This window comes from Megascapheus bottae, chromosome 2, assembly GCF_031878675.1.
Source record: "Megascapheus bottae isolate mThoBot1 chromosome 2, mThoBot2.hap1, whole genome shotgun sequence".
Classification (NCBI taxonomy): Eukaryota; Metazoa; Chordata; class Mammalia; order Rodentia; family Geomyidae; genus Megascapheus; species Megascapheus bottae.
Genome location: NC_143510.1, coordinates 18734239 through 18755035, shown reverse-complemented (window position 1 = coordinate 18755035; position 20797 = coordinate 18734239). Strand labels below are relative to the sequence as shown.

General features: G+C 42.0%; 1 protein-coding gene and 1 pseudogene across 4 annotated transcripts in view; one reads left to right on the top strand and one right to left on the bottom strand.

Moving 5' to 3' along the window:
* The window catches only part of Rftn1 (raftlin, lipid raft linker 1), a 199875-nt gene that overhangs the window by 81392 nt on the left and 97686 nt on the right, over nucleotides 1–20797 (top strand). For all 4 annotated transcript variants that reach the window (XM_090321855.1, XM_090321856.1, XM_090321854.1 and 1 more), the window contains exon 3: nucleotides 3367–3553. In XM_090321855.1, coding sequence (XP_090177981.1) covers nucleotides 3367–3553 — 187 coding nt within the window. The remainder of the gene's footprint in view (nucleotides 1–3366; nucleotides 3554–20797) is intronic.
* On the bottom strand, nucleotides 5822–5918 carry LOC150066554 (U6 spliceosomal RNA; annotated as a pseudogene).

The following is a 20797-nucleotide window of genomic DNA, read 5'->3' as shown; positions in this document are numbered from 1 at the left end:
CTGACTAGTCCTCAAAGAAGAGTTCTTTGGTTCTACGTTTTTGCTGGTAGAGCTATGCTGAGCATGTAGTATCTCATTTGTGTGTGTCTTGGTATGTATTGAGTAAGTAGGATATTTTTTTTTTGGGGGGGGGGTGCTGGTCCCAGGGCTTGAACTCAAGTCTGGGTGCTGTCCTGAGCTTTTATAAAAGTTCAAGGATAGGAACCGGGAGTTTGGCCTAGTGGTTAAAGTGCTTGCCTAGCATGCATGAAGACCCGGGTTCGATTCCTCGGTACCACATACATAGAAAAAAGCCGGAAGTGGTGCTGAGGCTCAGGTGGTAGAGCTCTAGCCTTGAGAAAGTCCAAGGACAGTGCTCATGCCCTGAGCTCAAGCCCAGGACTGGCAAAAAAAAAAAAAAAAAAAAAAAAAGTTCAAGGATAGCACTCTGCCACTTGAGCCACAGCCCCATCTTCAGCTTTTTGGTATTTAATTGAAGATGAGTCTCACGGACTTTTCCTGCACAGACTGGCTTTGAACTGTAGTCCTCAGATCTCAGCCTCCTGAGGAACTAGGATTACAGATGTGAGCCACAGTACCATCGTCACCTATACTACACCTGCTCAGTATCCAGTCAGTGGTCCCACTTTGTCAACTGCCTTCCTACTTCTCAAACCACTTGCTCTGATAAGAAGCAGTTTTGTTCTATCTTGGTATGAGGTGAAGCCACCTACTGCTGGGGTCACCCCAAAGTAGGGACACAAGTGCCAGCTATGCTGTGACAGATATGGGGTGAATGTAGGTAATGCATAGGAGATCAGGGCTGTCAGCCTTGGAGGAAAGTAGATAGTGTTTAAAGCACTTGGCTCAGTATGAAGACAGGAAGCCAAGGAGAGAGTCAAGGCTAGGCCATCCTGGTGCCCACATGGGTGTCTTGCCTTCATGTTCTTCCACACAGTGAGGTCACTATCTGTCAAGATTGGCTGAGGCAGATGGGATTTGGTGGCTTGGAGTTTGTTATTGTATGCTGCTGCTTTGAGTGAACTGAAGTCTGGCCATGTTCTTGGATAGGAATTTGATGCTTGCTGGGCAGTATCTCTTCTCTATTACTGGAGCAGTACTGGGAACACAAGCCAAGAAAAATATCACCATTTTGAGAGGATTAATGAGGAGTCTGAAGAATGATTTTTTCAAAGATGAGCTGGAAAAACAAATTAAACAAGAAGATTTAGAGGATCAACAGGAAGATAGGGAAATTCAAGAAATAGCCTAAACAGATATAACAAATAATAAAGGTAATGTTACACAAAATATTACAGGTATAAACCAAAATATATTCATTAATATGGGATAAAAAGTCTCAAGTCACAGAGAGGTGGATAAAATCTAGGGTGATTGAATTCACATTGCAAGCTTTCCATGAGAAAAATTCAAACTAAGATGTAGCAAAACAATATAAAACAACCCATGTATGTGTAAGAGCTCAGGGAAGAAGTACTTTTATAATTCTTCCATAATAACATAAAAACTCAGGAGCCATTGAAAATAAGATGGATAATACAACTTTATAAAGACATTCTGTATGGCAAAGCCCACCTTATGCAAAAGCAGGAGGCAAAGAGCAAATTTGGGAAAGATATTTGCAACTGGTATCAAAACAAAAACTAGACTCCTGAATATAAAAGAGTTCCTGTAAACCAATAGGAAAAAGGACCAGTAATGCAGTAGAAACTAAGGTGGAGATTACTCACAGGTAGTTCACAGAAAAGGTTGTGCAGTACTTCAATATGAAGTGTTTAATGCAAAGAATGTGATAAGAGAAGGATAAGTTGCTCCTACACAGGGACTTCTTTATTATGAGAAATTTTTTTATTAGAGTAGCAAATAAAAAAAATCTGGGAATATCTGAAGAAATTATCACAACGCAATTCTACAACTAGAAATTCATTTATTTTTATAGACCTATTCAGTATAGCTCAGTCTGGCTTTGAACTTAAGACCCTGTGACTTCAGTCTCTTGAGTACTGAGAGTAAAGGTATATACTATCATACTTTAGGAATTCATGCTTTAAATGTGTCATATGTTCACATGTGTGAAGTCATACAGGAATTATATATATATATATATATATGTATATATATATATATATGGGGTTTTTTTTTTGCCAGTATTAGGGTTTGAACTCAAGAGTCTCGAACTTGTTTGGCTGATGCCTTACCACTTGAGCCACCCCTCCAGCCCAGCTTTTTGCTGGTTATTTTGAAGATGAAGTCTCATGGACTCTTCAGCTTGGGCTGGCCTTGAACCATGATCCTCTGGATCACAGCCTCCTGAATCACTAGGATTATAGGAAGGAGCTATGAGCACCTAGCTCAGAAATGATCATTTTTCTCAAAGCCTTATACCACCCTAGCTTCGTATGATCTGTGACCACAATGTGTAAAGGTTCTGCAGGAAACACGTGAAAAGCAGTTTTCTGTGGCTGCTAAGATACAGTTTGTGAGTAAAGCACACTGCTAATCAATAAAAAAGCAAGTGTATGATGCTACATTGCATTTATGTATAAAAGGAGAGGGAGGTTCTGGTCTATTGTGTATGAATTCAGGAACTGTCAATGTGTGTACAAAAACAATGGAGACTACTCCCCACCGCTAGGGAGAAAGGCCAGAGGCCAGGGATGGGTCTGCACTCTACACTTCTCACCGCATGCTAATTTCTGCCCTTTGACTTTTGAACCTTGACAGCACTTCTCAAAAATGAGTAAATTTAAAATTCAAATTTTAAGACAGTTCATTAGGTGAAAAATACTACTTTGTTTTGATGTGTTCAGTTCTAATGTTGAGTTAATTTTGAGTGTCCTTTCAAAGACTATGCATACGTGTGTGTGTGTGTGTGTGTGTATAGTCTTTATATATGACAACTGCACATTTGTATGCTTTGTCCATTTTTCTATATTTTTCCCATGGCTTGATTATACATTATAGAATTTACACCCATGTCATAAAATATTGCCCTTTTAATTATACAGTCTTTCCCTCCCCCCCCCTCTCTCTCCTGTCTCCTTTCTATCTTCTGTCTCCTTTCTTTCCTCTGTCTCCTCTCTTCCTCTTCTGTAATCCCCTCCCCCTCTGTCCATTTCTGCTTCTGTCCCTGGAGATGGAAAGAAATAGCTCTAGGTATAAAAACACCACCCAGTTATTGATGCTTTGGGGTGGGTGGTGGTGGTGGTGGTGGTGGTGCTGGAAAATGACAGGCTCCTTAATAAAGTCTCCTTGTAAGTAGTGGAGACCCAGAGGGTCCTCCCCAGGTGAGGGGAGAGGGACGTGGGCAGGCTGGAAGGCGGTCGATCAAGTGTGTGATGGTCTCTCCTCTCCTTTCCTCTCCAGCGGAGCTCCCCAGGTCCTCGGCAGTGAGGCTGAGCTCCCTGCGGGACCTGCCCACCCAGCTCCTGGAGCTGTACCAGCAGGGCTTCTCCCTGGCTGCCCTGCACCCTTTCGTGCAGCCGACATGCATGCGGGACAAGATGCCCCTCGAGCACATCTTCAGAGCCATCTTGGTCAAGAAGACCGACAGGTAAGGAGCCTGAGGTTGCTGGATGGAGGAGGGGAAGGGAGGAGATGGGGTAAGTGTGTGTGCTCTTCCCCAGGGCCCTTGGCCCCTCTGACAGGGGCCAGAAAGGCTGAACAACCAGAGAGGAGTTGTGCAGTATCCTGCCGTGAAAATCAAATGCCATAGCCAACTTGAGGTAGAGAGTTCTATTTTCTACCCCACTTTGATTTATTGTAGTAACTCACCTGGGCAAATGTCTCCTCTGAGGAAGTACTTCTGCCAGTGGTACCAGCTAGTGAAAATGGAGTAATTCCTATTCATCTGGCTAGAAAACACTATGGTTCTGTTTGGTTGGTTTGTTTAGGTGGTACTAGGAATTGAACTCAGGGCCCTGTGCTTTCTAGGCAAACATTCTGTTGCTTTAGCCGTGTCTCCAAAAGGCCTTTTGCTTGTGTGTATGTGTGTGTATGGATGCATGTGTATGGATGCGTGCATGCATGTATATGCATACCACTGTTGGGAGTGGAACTCAGGGCCTCATGTTCTTGGTTGGCCTTTGCTCAAGGACTGTGGGATCCCACTTGAGCCACAGTTTCATTTCTTGCTTTTGAATGGTTAACTAAAGGTGAAAATCTCATGGACTTACCTGTATGTGTCAGCTTCGAGCCTCAATCCTCACATCTCAGCTTCCTGAGTAGTTAGAATTGCAGGTGTGGACCACAGATGCCTGGATCCTTCAGCTTTTAGTTGTGTTTCAGATTGGGTCTCTCACTTTATTTCTGGATTAGCTTGGACCACCATCCTCCTTTCTTTACCAAACAGCTAAGATTCTAAAGTCAGGATTATAGGTGTATACCCCTAAGATCAGATATCACCATGGTTTTATTAAGGCTATATTCAGATTTTATATCTTCCTCCAAGTTCTAGACATACCTTAAAATTTCAAAACCAGTATGAGTTCTGTTAATGGCCTGTCTCTGAGAGGAAAACACTACTCAAATCAAACACTAACATTAATGGGGTCTTGATTTTGATTTCCTAGGCTTTGATGATGTTTTTCATCTTGATTTGTCCAATTGACTTTTTACTCTTTTTCATATATTTTTTATTGTCATTAATAGAAGGGTTACATTACATTCACCAGATAGAAGGTACAATACTTCACATACATTGATACCCTTTCTCATGTCTTGGTCCCCATTTCCCTCCCCCCCACTCCCACCCCATCTTGTTTTCCCCCCTTTGCTATCCAATTTCAAATAACCAAATACGCATATACCCAATATATTAGATAACAAAGTGAAATACTATAAAAATATGAGATAACCAAGGGACAGCAAAAGAAATGAGAGATAACAGTACATTAAGGACAACAATCACTCATTATAGGGCTTTTGTTTCTATATCCTAGAGGTCCTTTCATTTAGCATCATACTGTATGGCCTTATGTATCTGGGTTTGCTCTATGGCAAATCTCTGCTCGAAGAGCCCAAGGTTTCTACTGATTATGACAAATGAGGGAAACCATTGAGCCTATAGACATATGAAGAAATGCTCAACATCTCTGATCATAAAAGAAATGCAAATCAAAACAACACTAAGATCCCACCTCACTCCAGTTAGAATGGCCAGGATCAAGAAAACTGATAACAACAGATGCTAGAGGGTATGTGGCCAGGAGGGATCACTACCACACTGTTGGTGGGAGTGCAAACTCGTTCAACCACTATGGAAAGCAGTATGGCAGTTCCTCTAAAGACTAAACATAGAGCTCCCCTAAGACCCAGCAATTCCACTACTAGGCATTTACCCAATTGTCCAGAAACAAGGACAGACTAAATCCACTAGCACAACGATGTTCATTGCAGCACTATTTACCATAGCAAAGATATGGAACCAACCCAGATGTCCCTCAGTTGATGAGTGGATCAACAAGATGTGGTATTTATACACATGGAATTCTATGCTGCTGTCAGAAAGAATGACATCACCCCATGTGTAAGGAAATGGAAAGACTTAGAAAAAATCATATTAAGTGAAGTAAGCCAGACTCAAAGGAACAATGACTTTTTACTCTTACATTCTGATTTGGTCTCATTAGGAGAAGAGGTGGGATTAATCTTTCACAGGGAGCAATATTAATTTTTAATGACAAAGGATGGACCAGGAAGCAGAATATATCTTTGCTGTCACCAGAAGAGTAAGAATTGAAATTAAGTTTGGGAAAGGAAATCAGACCTGTCCTTTGGCCCTCTGTTATGGAAGGAATGACATGAAACGTGGTTTTTTTGTTTTAATATGGAATGGATCACGAATTTGCATGTCGTCCTTGGCCATGCTAATCTCTGTATCCTTCCAATTTTAGTATATGTGCTGCCAAAGTGAGCACTGGAACATGTTTTAATGAGAGCTTTTGTGGGACAACTGCCTCTCCTCCTACCTTTGTAAAAGTCCCTTTGGGATCCCAAAGGACAATGGCAAGGTGACAGACTGTTTGATGATGATGGGCTTCTCTTTATTTTTGTGGTTGACCAGGGTCTGGACTTGAAGGAGAGGTCATGAATCTGTCTTGTAAAAAACAGAGGCAATATACTTTGTAGGTTGCCATGAGGCTTCAGGTCTACCTTGAATGCATATTGGATTCTTTATTTCCTTTGCCTGTGGATCACTATGTTGATCAGGAGAGGACATAATCTGGGGGCTGCAGTAGTTTAATGACACTGGGTGTAGATCACGCTGGTAGCTCACACTAGCACTCAGGTCAGGTATCACAAACATCATTTCTCCTTTGGCATCAGCTGCACATTGGCATTGTTATCTTCATTGAACAGGATCAGGTTATTTGTCATGGTCAGACAGATGGCAGCAAGCATTGCTCTGATTTGGCGCCCAGGAAGTGTAACACTTTTTTTTCCCCATCCTGGGGCTTGAACTCATGACCTAGGTACTGTCCCTGAGCCTCTTTGTGCTTGAGGCTAGCTCTCTACCTCTTGAGCCACAGTGCCACTTATGGCTTTTTCTTGGTAGTTTAGTGGAAAGAAGAGTCTCACAGACCTTCCTGCCCGGGCTGGCTTCAAACTGTGATTCTTAGGTCTTAATCTGAGTATCTGGGAATATAGGCATGAGTCACCAGTGCCTGGCTCCCCACAATTCTTACAGATTGAATTTTTCTTTCCTGCTGATTCTAGGCTTGAACTCAGAGGCTGGACACTGCCCCTAAGCTGTTTTTTACTCAAGGTTAATTGAGCCACAGCTCTACTTCTGGTTCTCTGGCTGTTAATTGAAGATAAGAGGATCATGGTCTTTCTTGCCCAGGCTGACTTTGAACCATGATTCTCGGATCTTAGCCTCCTGAGTAAATAGGGTTACAGGTATGAGGCACCAGCACCTGATTAGGATATCTTTGATAAGGTAATACTTTTGTTGTTCAATCTTGCACTCATTTTACTAGTCAACAGCCTTGAAATAAGAGGAAGTACCAGGTTACTCTGTGCTGGGTAGATCCCCTAGGCAGGGTCAGGAGGATTCCCTCTAGGGATCCCACTCCTCAGATTGTTTCTTGGCCTTAATGTTTAAAAGACTTGGCATGCAGTCAGTCAGTACATTATAAGTACATCCCCAGCTATGGGGTGACGCTCCTCCAGCTAATGTGTCTTACCAGCTTCTGTGAAGATCCCGAGGCTGTCGTAAAAGAGCTGAGTCTGATCCAGCGAGTCTGGAGTGATGAGGCTGCTGCATCTCTAGCGTGCTCCCAGATGATGCTGATGCTGCTCATCTGTGGACCAAGCCTGAGAAGCAAGGCCACAGAGGACCTAACTGATTGCTTATCATCTGGTGTTGGGATGGACACCCAGCAATGCTATTTGGGGTTATCATTCTGCTCCTGAGGAGAGCTTTAAGTACTAGGAGAGGTGAGAGAGGAACAATTTTTTCAGGCCTCCTATTTTCTAATTGGTACTAAGTTGTCTGGTGAGCTGGGTGGATGAGGAGGCACCTCTCTCTCTGCAAGAAGAAGAAAGCCCACTATGGGGATAATGTGTTGTAGGACTTGGGGAGGTAGCAGAAGGGGATTTCCCTTCTACTAAGCACAAGGTATGAGCAAATCAGATGCCTAGAGGAGGAAAATTGGTAAAACTCTTAACAGGACCACTAGTGTGCAGGAGAATTTGCAACAGAAAAGATGGCACTCTCCTTGGCTTGGGGTTCACTCACTGAGCTCCAGGTTGCCTAAGCCACTGGGATGACTTGAGTGAACATTCCAACTCCTTGAAGAGTAGACATAGAGAAAGCACTTCAAGTTTATACTGACCCTCTGTCCCCCTCTTTGCCTTCCTTCTTACAATAGCTTGAAAATTTTCCATATAAAACAAACAGTGGTCAAAGAATCTTCCCCCACTTTAATTCCCCACAATATCAGATGTGACCAGTAGTAATGGTTGAAAGAAGAATCATTTTAAAACTTTCAAGCAGGGCATCTGTGGCTCACGCCTCTAATCCTACTTACTCGGGAGGATTGTGGTTAGAAGCCAGCCTGGGAAGGAGTGTCGGTGAGTCTCTATCCAATTAACTAACCACCATAAAGCTGAAAGTGGAGCTGTGGCTCAAGTAGTAGAGTACTGGCCTGGAGTGAAAAAGCTCATGTACAGCACTCGGGTCCTGAGTTCAAGCCCCAGTATCAACAAAACAAAAAGTCAAACAACCAAAAGAAAAAAAAAACAACCTCATAAAGTACAGGTATTTTCTATTCTAGCCAGTGCAGTAACCTTGTGTTTTTGCATTTTGAGGGAAAGACCCACAAACAGCTAAAAGTATGACAGCAAAAACCATTGAACTTGTAAAAAAAATACAGTGGGGAGTTTAATAAAACAAGGCAAAGGAAACAGATGATTAATTTTTAATCTAGACAGTTAGCATGATATTTTTCACAGACTGCCAGTGTTCTGACAACTATAGATGCTTTGCATTAAATTATTAAGCTCTCAAAAAGGGAGTAAAATGCCTTGTTAATATTTTCCAAGAACATTGAATGAAATTTAGCTAAACTTTCTCCAATATTATTTGTCCAAATAAAGCTCATTAGCAGATAGCACCATGGAATGTTTTTCTTAAACTTTGATATTTAAAAGGTGAATACATGCCAGGTTTAGTGGTGCAGGTTCATAATTCCAGCGACTCATGAGCTAGATAAGTGGATTGCAGTTCTGGCAAAATTAGTTGGATAATAAACTAAGACACAAAAAATGAAACAAAAAAAAGAAAAATTAAAAAAACCTCTGGAATGTGAGTTAAATGTTAAATGCTTGCTCAGCAATCATGAGACCCTGAGTTCAATCATTACTACTGCAAAAATAACTAATAATTTAAATTTAATTTTTTAGAAGGTGAAAATCAGGTTTTTAGTAAATAACTGGACTTTGGGCTATGCCAAACACCAGGAGAAAGAATAGAACTTTTCTTTTTTTAATGTGCTGGCTCTGGGACTTGAACTCAGGGTCTGGGTATCTTTCCTGAGCTTTTGTGCTCAAGGAGAGTACACTACCACTGAAGGCACAGTGCAACTTCTGGCTTTTTGGCAGTCAAGTGGAGATAAGTGTCTTATGGACTTTCCTACCCGCACTGGCTTCCAACTATGATCCTCAGATCTCAGCCTCCTGAGTAGCTAGGGTTACAGGCCAGTGTCACCAGTGCTTAGCTAGGAATAGAACTATTCAAGTTCACATTTATTCCATTCACTCAGTCATTAACAGACATCTATTGAACCTACATAGCCACACTAATACCATGGTTGTATTTATACTGTATTACGTTTATGATGTATGGATTAACGTCACATTTTTAAATAACAATGCACATACTTTAGTTTAAAAATACTCTGTTGCTAGATCTAGTAGCAGACACCTATAATGCATGCTACTTAAAAGTCTGAAAATGGGACAATTTCGGGTCAAAGCCAGAATGGCCACCAAAATTATGCACCCCCTTCTCATAGCTGGGTTGCAGTAATGTACACCTGTTATCATAAGCAATATGAGAGATTAAGATTAGAAGGACTGGTATTAGACCAGTCAGGGCAGAAAACTCAACTCTTGAGAGACCCCTATCTCAGTGGAGGAGCTTATGTGGTGGTGCATCTCTGTTATCCCAGCCAGGCAGAAAGCCTAAAATAGGCAGATTGTGGTTCAGGTATGTGCCTGGCAGGAAGTGAGATCTTATCTCAAAAACAGGGGGAAACAAAGCTGAGTAGTAGATTGCCTGCCTAGCTGACACAAGGACCCAAGTTTTAAACCCTGTACTACCAAAAAATAATATAAAAATCTTTATTGATAAAAGATAATGATGATTGGAGCTGTTAGGAAAATGGCACAGATAAAAACTGTCTATACAAGGTTGTTACAAACTGGCCATTTGTAAAGCATGCAATGTCTTTGAAGCACACTAGAAAGAGGTATGCCTGGGCTTTTTGGAGGGTTATTGTGCTAGGGACTGTACTTGGTGGAAGGATAGAGGGTGAGGTGGCAGGGGCTCAGTTGGGCATAGCACCTTCCTTCTGGGGACCTATAGTCTAATTGAAAAAACTCCCATGAGCTCAAGAGTCAGGAATCTTGTGCCATAAGACCTTTGGGACTACAGGAGATGTAAAGATAAAGAAACCAAAGAAATGTCTTAAGAAGAAAGTAGCCTTTCACTTGAACCTCATTTGTTTTTGGACGAAACTAGCAGTTATAAGAAGGAAGTGAGAGGAGCCTGTTGAAGTTGTATAATGAAATGTCTTTGGTCGTAATTGGCCATTGTCAGCCTGTGTCATTGAAAGTAAATCATCCCGAAGGCAGAGTAGTAACAACCCTCTGAACTCAGTTTTGGCAAATTTCACTTACATCCATGAAACCTGACTGAATCTTTCCTTTGGGAAAAAAGTTCTGTTAACAGCCATTCCATTTGAAGATAGCAAAACTTAACAGCACATCTTTCCATGAATGGTTCTGAATTTTTAAGTGTATCAAATTGAGTCTCTTTGAAGACTGACTCAGTGAATGACTGAATATGAATAGTACTGAGTGAATAAATGGGAAAAGTTTGTACTTTTCCTTTCTTCAGCCCTTTCTTTGGATCTTAGTGATTTTTAACAGACAGTATAGAAATATTCACTTGAAATTCTAAGTATAATATTAAGTTAGCCTTCATTTTTCCCTCCAGGTAGTTTCCCTTAGAATGAATTGCCCAAAAATTCTCAAAATTTGATTGTTAACAGAAGTCAGTTATTAAAATGTCACTTGTGATGTTTTTATGTATGTGAATTTAATTCTAGTTGGATTTACGATTTTAGATGGATGTTCAAAGTGCTCTAATTGCAATGCCTCTCAACCATTGACTTGTTCCCACAGAGTTTGTTTCAAGCCCGTTCAATTTCATTAATGTATTTTTTCCATCACTAATGGCCTGAAGCCACTTGGGTCCAGGTCTTCTGGCATGGTGTAGGGACCAGGAGACTTGAGAACTCTGCACATACTGATTAGGTACCTTTTGGCCTACGAGATGGGGCATATATCATTATAGCTAGTGCAGATGGTGGAAAAGGCATTTAATCCAAGTTGCCTTTGGAAATGGTTTCTAAGTAGTCATGAAATGACACCATGACCTGCCTGACCAGGGCATGCTTTCCTTCAGGATTAGATGAGATTTCTACTTGGAATGAGAAACTCCTTAGGAAACGAAGGTGGTTTAGGTGTATAGCAAGTGTTCTCTGAAGTCCCAGGTAGGGCACCAGGATGCTTGCCTCTAGGGAGACATCCTCAGAAACTGAGATGAGACCAGGAACTCCACTCTACCTTCTTGAGGCTACTCAGGGCCCATCTGCATGTGGAATGGAATGATGGCATTGTTTTAAGTGGAACATGTCCGTCCTTCCTTCCTTCCTTCCTTCCTTCCTTCCTTCCTTCCTTCCTTCCTTCCTTCCTTCCTTCCTTCCTTCCTCTTATACTAGAGCTTGAACATGGGACCTAGCAAACTAACATTCTCCCTAAGCTTTCCTAGCTCACGGCTGGCCCTATACCATTTGAACCACAGGTCTACTTGGAGCTCTTTGGTGGTTAATTGGAGATAATAGTCTCACAGACTTTATTGCCCTGGCTGGCTTTGAACTATAATCCTCAGATCTGTCTCCTGAGCCACGTGCATCCAGCCTAGTTTCATTTTTCTAAGATGAGTGTATTATGTGATTTTTCTATGATCAGGTATACTCTAAGGAGCCCCAAATATGAAGATATTTATCTGCCAAGGGGCTGTATATATAGATACAGGTTATGGCCTCACCCAACTAGACTGTAGGTAGTGGCTTACATCTCTAAGAGGAACTTGTTAATGTAGAGTTTTGGGAAAGGGCCCCATGACTCACTTGGCTATGGCTCTGGAATGGATGATTTGAACAGGAAGAGAAGAACACAGACTGTGGAGTTCCTGGAGCTTTGGATCTGGGGGATCAGTAGGGGAAGAGAGGGAAGAAATGTAGTGGCTTGGGTCCTGGAGCTGGCATGAGGCTTAGATTGTGTGGAGCTAAGGATGTGGCATCCTCATTTTATACCAGATTCCTCTACAGAATTTTTTTTTATTTTTTTGCCAGTCCTGGGCTTGAGCTCAGGGCCTGAGCACTGTCCTTGGACTTTCTCAAGGCTAGAGCTCTACCACTTGAGCCTCAGCACCACTTCCGGCTTTTTTCTATGTATGTGGTACCGAGGAATCGAACCCGGGTCTTCATGCATGCTAGGCAAGCACTTTAACCACTAGGCCAAACTCCCGGCCCCTCCTCTACAGAATCTTTTGAGAAGATACAGTGGTGGCCAGAGTCTGAGGACATGTTCCTTCGTCTCTATCATCAAGCTGCCGTCCTTAGTACTTACGGGCAGTACAGTTAGTACATGAGTCAGCGCTGGCCACCCAGACCCAAGTAATAGCAAGAGACAGTTTTTTTGGCTTTTTATTGCCTTATTTCCAGGAAAGCAAATCTCTCAAGAGAGTGCTCTGCCATTGCCCCTATTTTCTCCTCTGGAGCAGAATCTAAGCTCCTGATGAGCCTGACTTCCATCTAAAATAGGGCTTGCAATCTGCAAACCCAGGGCCACCCTCCCGGAGAGGAAACTCACTGCCTGGCTCTGCCTTGCCCTGACCTGCCATGGGTGGCTAGATATTTTTTAATATTACTATTATTGGCTGAGGGCAGTAGCTGACACCTATAATCCTAGCTACTCAGGAGGCTGAGATCTGAGGATCGAGGTTCAAAGTCAGCCCAGGCACTAAAGTCCATGAGACTCTTAATCTCCAATTAACCACCAGAAAACTGGAAGTGGTGCTGCTTCTCAATGGGTAGGGCGGTAGCATTGAGCTGAAAAGCTCAGGCCCAGAGTTTAAGTCCCACAACTGACAAAAAAGGATATTATTATTATGATAAAGGTGATACAGAGAAGGGTTATTGCTTCCTGAGTCAGGTGATTTCTTTTTGGACAATGTCATCCCTTCCTTTGCTCTCTCCCATGTTGCCAGTTCTACTGCTCACAGTTTCGTGTATGTTCACCTTAGTGGAATTAACCATGTGCTTTGTTGTTATTGCTCAGCAGTCCTGGGGCTTGAACTGAGCCTCTTGCTGGCTTAGTGGGCACTTGGGAGTGTGTGTGCGCGTGTGTGCACATGCTAGTATTAAGGCTTGAATTCAGGGCCTCTCCTGCTTCCCTGGCTTTTTCCACTAGTAGTTGGTGCTCTGCCACTTGAACTATACTTCTAGTTCTGGCTTTTGCTGGTGAATTAGAGATACAAGATTTGTCCACCTGGATTTGTCACACCATGCTAGTTATCTTCGAGGTAGGGTCTTGCTTCCTACTGAGCACATGTCTGGACCGTGACTCACCTGGATTAGGCTTCCCATCCATGCTGAGAGGACAGGTGCATGCAACCGTACCCTGCGTCTTTCCCTTGAGAGGGAGTCGTGCAGACTTTCCTTTCTTGGATGGCCTATGCAGATAGGATAAAAAAAAAATGTGTGCCACTGTAACCAGCTGTGGATTGAGAAGGGAGCTCATGAACTTTTCTGTCCAGGCTGGCTTTGACCTGCTGTCTTCCCATTCTCAGCCTCTAAGTAGCTAGGATTACAGATGTAAACCCTGCCTCTCCCCTCCACACACCCTCTACCCCTAACCCTGGCTAGTCATGTATCTTTTGAGTGGGTTATTCTCCCTTGCACACAGTGCAATCAGCAGACTTCCAAATTCCCGTGGGACGGTGGGTGCTACATCAGCCGCCTCTACCTCCTTGCTAAAGCTTTCAAATTTGGGATCTGATTACTTACTTGGAGCGCTGCTATGTATTGCTCAATGCAGTTTTCCTGAATGGAGTCAAATTAAAAAGAAAAAAACACTTGGAAAATTTATTACAAATTCATTTCAAGCTGATATTTTTCTTTAGTTTACTTACTTGCCAATATAGAAAGTACATATTGATAATGAATCCACACAGCCAGATCCCCACAGAACACATACACATTTACACAACACACATGGATGCACAAGCACACACACACACACACACACACACACACTCTTTTCATTTTAGAATAACGGTGATTTGCCACACAAGTAGATGTAAGCTATTTGTACTCTCCCTTTTCTTCTTAAGTAGCAGCCAAAGAATGTCCTTCAAAGGGAAGAAAATCTTTGTGGACCTTCAGCGAAGTAGAAATGCATTACATCGCCTTTTTTTTTCTTCTTTTTTTTTTTTAGTCCCTGAGATAACACATATATTTTCTTTGGCATTTGAAAAGGGCAAAATTGGAAAAGTGCAAAATTATATTGGAACTAAAAAGAAAATTCTTTAAAAAAATTGCAGTCAAAAGTGTCCTCTTTAAGTGGACTTGTGTCTCTTGATATCTAATTTTTTACCAATTACTTTGACTCTGGGGAGAATTATAGGTCTGCTGGAAAGAAGCTTCATAATTAAGGGAAATACACAGGGGCTGGAGGCGCCTACCGGGATGTGCCCTAGAAAATGCTTGATCGCAAGGTGGGGGAGCAGCCTGGGGCACTCTGATTGTCGGAATCACACTGGTTAGCAGTGATTGACACGCGGTACTGTGAAGAAACCCTGCAGCCAGCTATTCCCAGAGAGCAGGAAAGAGAAAGAGGTAGCTGCCAGGCTAGCTTCTTAAATCAGAGCAGGGAATACGCAGGTGTGTGTTTAGTGTGGAGTCATTATTTTGGATTTAGAAATAGGAAGAGCACCCACTCTTGTCTCACAGCTGTCCCTAGCGCCGCAGCATCTTTCAGTTTTCCTGCAGCTTCCTTGGGTGTGTGGAAAATTTGATTAGCTCCCAGGCTGCCATCTCCCTCAAACCCCTCCCAGAGCTGAGCTGTCCAGCACCACCTAGACTAATTTATTCCTTCCCTACTCGCCCTGGAGTCACACCCTTTCGTGGTGTGTAGAGGTCACAGAATTCCCTGCTAATTATTGTGTTTACACTTTGTGATCTGCTATGTCACATTCTCCTGGGGGAACAGTGACTTTCTCTAACCCATGCCCCTGAATGGCATGTCCAGTTCTCTTATTCCTGCCTCCAAACTCACCCACATCCCAGTGGAGAAAGCAGCAAGATGGGCTTGCCTTGTGTTGTGAGTGCATTTTCTAGTCTCCTAACTGGCCTTGATTTCCCAGGTCTTCATTGGGTATTATTGTTTGTTTTTATTGTTTGTTGTCTCTGAGACAGAATTAGCATACTGGTCGTTTACATCTTGCTCCAGAAGTATTTTGAGATGGCAGAGTAATCACACAGAAACTGAAGCACTGAAATTCTTAGAAATTTTTCTGCTGATCTTAAAATTCACTCAAACTATAAAACCATATAGTGTCTGTATTTGTACATACATGAAATAAAGGTTCCCTTCCCTCTCCCCCTATCCCTTTCTCCTCCTCTCCCCTTCCTTCCCCTCCTCCCCTCCCTCCCTCCCTCCCTCTCTCCCTTCCTGGATGTGTAAGCATTGTCTCTCTTTCACTCAAGGCTGGTACTCTGTCTACACTTGATCCACATCTCCACTTCCAGCTTTTTGGTGGTTAATTAGAGCTGCTTGCCCCAGCTAGAGCTTCAAACTCAGCTTCCTGAGTAGCTAGATGTGAGCAGACTTTAAGAAGACTTAGCCTGTGTCATTGAAGGGAGACCATAGGGCTACTTTAGATATGTTTTTGAGGGGCATTCCTACATAGCATTGGTAACTTAGTTGTACATTATTAAAGTAGATTAGATTTTCACATTTATATGTTTACTTCACATGCAACTCAGCATCTTTAAATCTTCCTGGTAATATCTTTATACATATATATATATATATATTCTCTTTGTAAAGCAGAGAGAACTCAGGTAGTACATTTTAAGCTGAAGGACATGTAAAGAGCGATTAGCAGTGGTGGATTCTGGAAATGACTGGGACTAATTCAATTTTATGTTTTTAGATATGAATGCAGAAGCAGGTGAGGAACAATTTTGAGATGCCTATAAAGACATTATTAGGGTTGTAAATGTTCTTGAGAGTTTGTTATAATGACTTTCTATAATCCACCCAACTGTTTTCTGTAATATTTTAAATGGTTGAAAGATGGAACCATTTTCAAAGAGCAAATGCTATAAATATGATTTAGTGAAGTGCATCTTTCATTTGCTGCCTATTCATCGACCACAAGTTGAAACTTAAAATGGCTACAAAGACTTTCAAAACCAAATTAGAAACTCATATTCATACAACACCTGCTTGTGAGTGTCTGAGAGCTCCTTACTTCATGCCTGTATGTGTTGAGTATTATAATTGATTCCCATTATATCCTCATAATGGTTGTTTGGTGGTTATTATTTGTTGAAATTAAGGTTTTCTACTCTCGTTCTCCACCTCCAACCTCCTTGTACTTAGGGCTTGAACGTGGGGCCTGAGTGCTATCCCTTAGAATGTTTGCTCAAGGCTAGCACTCTACCACTTACACCACTTCCAGCTATTGTTTTTGGTGGTCAATTGGAGATACAAGTCCCATGGAATTTCCTGTTCTGGCTGCCTTTAAACTGTTTTTGAGCTCTCTACCTCCTGAGTAGCTAGGATCTTAGGTGTGAGCTACCACTTCCCAGTTGACTACAGTAATGTTGATCAATGGTCATGTCTTTTCATCATTCTCTCTCTCATCTCTCCCAACCCCACCTCTCCTTTCAAATGTACGTTGACTATTGTGACTGTATTAGCTTGCCATTTGTCTTCCCTTACTATCCTTGACCTCCTCATTATGCCCATTTCATTATGTATTATTAACATTATTTCTTCCTACTTCATTCAGAATAGAGTTGGTGCCTGTGGGGTTTGGGAGCGCAGAACTGGTCCCCAACTCCTTTCTATAGGCTGCTCTCCTCTTTCTTGTAACGTAGCTGGCTGGAGCTGCCATCTTTCCTGACTATATTACTACAGGAAACATTTGCATCACTGTGTCTTCCACTTGACCTTGTAAGGCCAACAGTGATCTCCTTGCAGTGAACAGGCACAGGGTTGATCTACCAGGGAGCCAGCTCTTAACAGTAAACCCCAAGACAGGATGTGGCAAGATTTTTCTAGAATCCAAGTAACACTATAGAATGTTAGACACCTCTGGTGACAGACGCCCAAGCTGTATACAGCATCTCGAGAGTACTGTGGTGACAGTGTCGTTGGCACATCTTGCTGTGTCATTTTCAGAATGTTTCTATAGATACCAAACCCTTTTCAAAAAAGTGACAAATGTCTGTTGGTGAAAGGGGAAGGGAAAAAAATCAAAAGAAAGGACAGTGAAGGAAGGGGTTCATTCTTTTTCCTGCTTCCTCTCTCAGTTCCTGTGAAATCTGTAGTCCGATTCTTCCGTTAAAGATACACTGGAATTTGCTTGATTCTTTTATCTCATTTTTTTTGTTTTTGTTTTTGTTTTTATGAAACAAAAATTTGTTATGTTGCCCAGGCTGGCCTTGAACTTGCAGTCTTCCTGCTCCTCTCAAAATATTGGGATTATAGGTTGTACTACCATACCGGCTCAAATATTTATTATTGCTATTATTATTATTATTTTGGTAGTGTGTGAACTCAGTGCCTTGTGTTTGCTACCATTGAACCAGTCTGCCAGAATCTTTTTGTATAGCCTGCTTTCAAGATAGAACTTTGCTCTCCCCTTTGTCCATTCCTTTATCTCTGGGCTAACATGTCTCTGATACATGCCTGCACCCAGCCATGTGCTTTCCTCCAGCTTGGGGTAGCAGGGGCGTGTGTGTGTGTGTGTGTGTGTGTGTGTGTGTGTGTGTGTGTGTGTGTGTGTGTGTGTGTGTGTGGTGTGTGTGTGTGTGCAGGGGTGTGTGTGGTGTGTGTGTGTGTGGTGTGTGTGTGAGTGTGTGTGTGTGTGTGTGTGTGGTGTGTGTGTGTGTGGTGTGTGTGTGTGTGTGGTGTGTGATGTGTGTGGTGTGTGTGTGTGTGTGTGTGTGAGTGTGTGTGTGTGTGTGTGTGTGGTGTGTGTGTGTGTGGTGTGTGTGTGTGTGGTGTGTGATGTGTGTGGTGTGTGTGTGTGTGTGTGTGTGTGTGTGTGTGTGTGTGTGTGCAGGGGTGTGTGTGTGTGTGTATGTGTATGTCACCATGCCCAGCCATTGGTTGAAATGGAATCTTTGTGAACTTCTTTTTATTGTGCGCCAGAGCTGGAGCTTGAACTTAGGCCTGGATGTTGTTGCCCAGCTTTAATGCTCAAGACACGCACTCCACTACTTGATCCACACCTCTACTTTTTTTTTTCTGGCTAGTTGGCGATAAGAGTCTCACAGAGTTTCCTGCCCAGGCCTTGAGCCACGGCACCCAGGGAACCTTATGATCTTTCACTGGGCTTGTGTTGAGCTATGAGTTCCCCATCATTGCCTCCCTTGTACCCTATTACAAGCACAAGCCCTGGGTTTGGCTTCAAGTATTTTTTAATCTTCACCATAAAGGGAAATTTAGCTCTCATTTTATTTTTGTACATAAGGTTCATTGTGCAAAGGATGATACAAATTTTGATAAATCTTTTTCCTATTGTTCTGATATCACCTTCTGAAGCAATAGTTCGCTTCCTTCCTCACAATCACCACCAGTTTCAGGGATGACAAACACCAAAAATGTCTACATTCTCACCCCTCCTCCCCTAAAATACTCTTCCTTCCTCGTGTGCTTTGGTATTAGCATCTTCTGTCCAGCACTGCCTGTGGTTCGCCTTTGTCAGAGTTATTTATCCTTCTCTACAACCTCTGTTCCAAAGAGTTCTCCACCACGTAGTCATTCTAATAGTAAAATAAAGCACTCATGTCTCTGTTAGTTCATGATTACCAATCCTGCTGTGTAACAAGTAACCCTAGTCTTCATGAACCTTTTGCTAAATTGACCTGTTCATTATTTTTCCATCTAAGAGCTCATGCTTAGTTCCCCTTAATAAATTTCTGTTCTCAGTTTCTACAGTGACAATTAATCATTGTCTCATGATTAATTTCCACATAGCCTCAATGACTTAAGTCACATGTTCCTTAAAAATTTTTCCTGATCTCCGGCCCTGGAAATAATTGAACTCTCACAGTATAGCACTTGTGTTCTTATGTGGTTTACCTTCCCTTTCAACTATGTTTTCTTGTTCATTTCTGACCCTAGTATTTCTTTTTTGTTGTTGATCATGGGGCTTGAATTCAGGACCTGGGTACTCTGTACCTGAGCTTTGTTGCTCAAGGCTAAAATCTCTATTTTGGTTTTCTGGTAGTTAATTGGCAACAAGAGTCTTGGACTTTACTGCCTGGGCTGACTTTGAACTACAGTTTTGAGGTCTTATTCTCCTGAGTAGCTAGGATTGCAGGCATGAATCACCAGAACCTGGCCCTAGTATTTCTTAAAGAAACAAAAAGAGTGGGGTGCCAGTGGCTCATGCCTATAATTCTAGCTACTCAGCAGGCTGAGATCTGAGGACCGCAGTTCAAAGCCAACCCAGACACAAAAGGACCTGAGACTCTTATCTCCAGTTAACCACTAGAAAACTGGAAGTGGCACTGTGTCTCAAGGGGTAGGATGGTAGCCTTGAGCTGAAGAGCTCAGGGACAACTCCCAGGCCCAGAGTTCAAGCCCCACAACCTACCAAAAAAAAAAAGTCATTCTGATTATTCTGTGATTACTTTGAAAGGATAAAAAAAACCCTCAAGATTTCTTCCTGATCCCAGAGATCATTTTTTTCTGTTAACTGACATTTGGTATTTTCTAGTTGGGGAAGTTTCTAGTAATCTAAATTTGTTTGTTGCTCTTAGGATTACTTCAAAATAAAGCTGTTACAGTATCTCACTTTGTTATCTGATATATTGAATTTATTTGTATTTGGTTATTTGAAATTTGATAGGGAAGGAGGAAAACTAAGACGGAGGGTGGGTGGTGGGGGGGGGGAGGGTGATGGGTACCAAGACATGTGAAAGAGTATCAGTGTATGTGAATTAATGCACCTTCTATCTGGCAAATATCATGTAACCCTTTTATTAATTACAATAAAAAAATTATAAAAAAAAACAAAAAACAAAATAAAGCAGAACTAACCTTACCCATGAGGCTGCATATTCCCTCTTTTCCCCTCTCTTCTCTCCGCCCTCCCTTTCTCCACTTCCTCCTGTCTCCTTCCCTCTCTTCTCTTTCCACATTCCATGTTGGCCTTTGGGCTTGAACTCAGTGCCTGGACCCTGTTTCCGAGCTTGTTTTTTTTTTTTTTTTTTTGCTCAAGGCTATGCTTTATCACTTAAACCTCTCCACCTCTTCTTCTGGCTTTTTGATGGTTAATTGGAGACATGAGTTTCACTGATTTTCCTGACTGGTCTGGCTTTGGACCACAATTCTTAAATCTCAGCCTCCTGAGTATCTAGGATTACAGGCATGAGCCACCGGTGCCTATCTGCCCATTCTTTAGTTTTTATTTTTTTTTTAATAACTGAAATTTAGTTAGGCTTAAGTGTTATAGAAAAAGAGTTGTTAGAATCTGGTCTTTAAGGTATTCTAATGGAATTATTTGTTGAAGTGTATTGCATGCTTATTATTTAAAATTAATATGCACAATAGTTTTAGCACATTTATTTAAAAGAGTATAATATTTTTTTTAAAGTAGCATCAAATGGAAGTGGCGCTGTGGCTCAAAGTGGTAGAAGGTTAGCCTTAATCTGAAGAGGTCAGAATAGCGTTCAGGCCCAGAATTCAAGCCCCATGA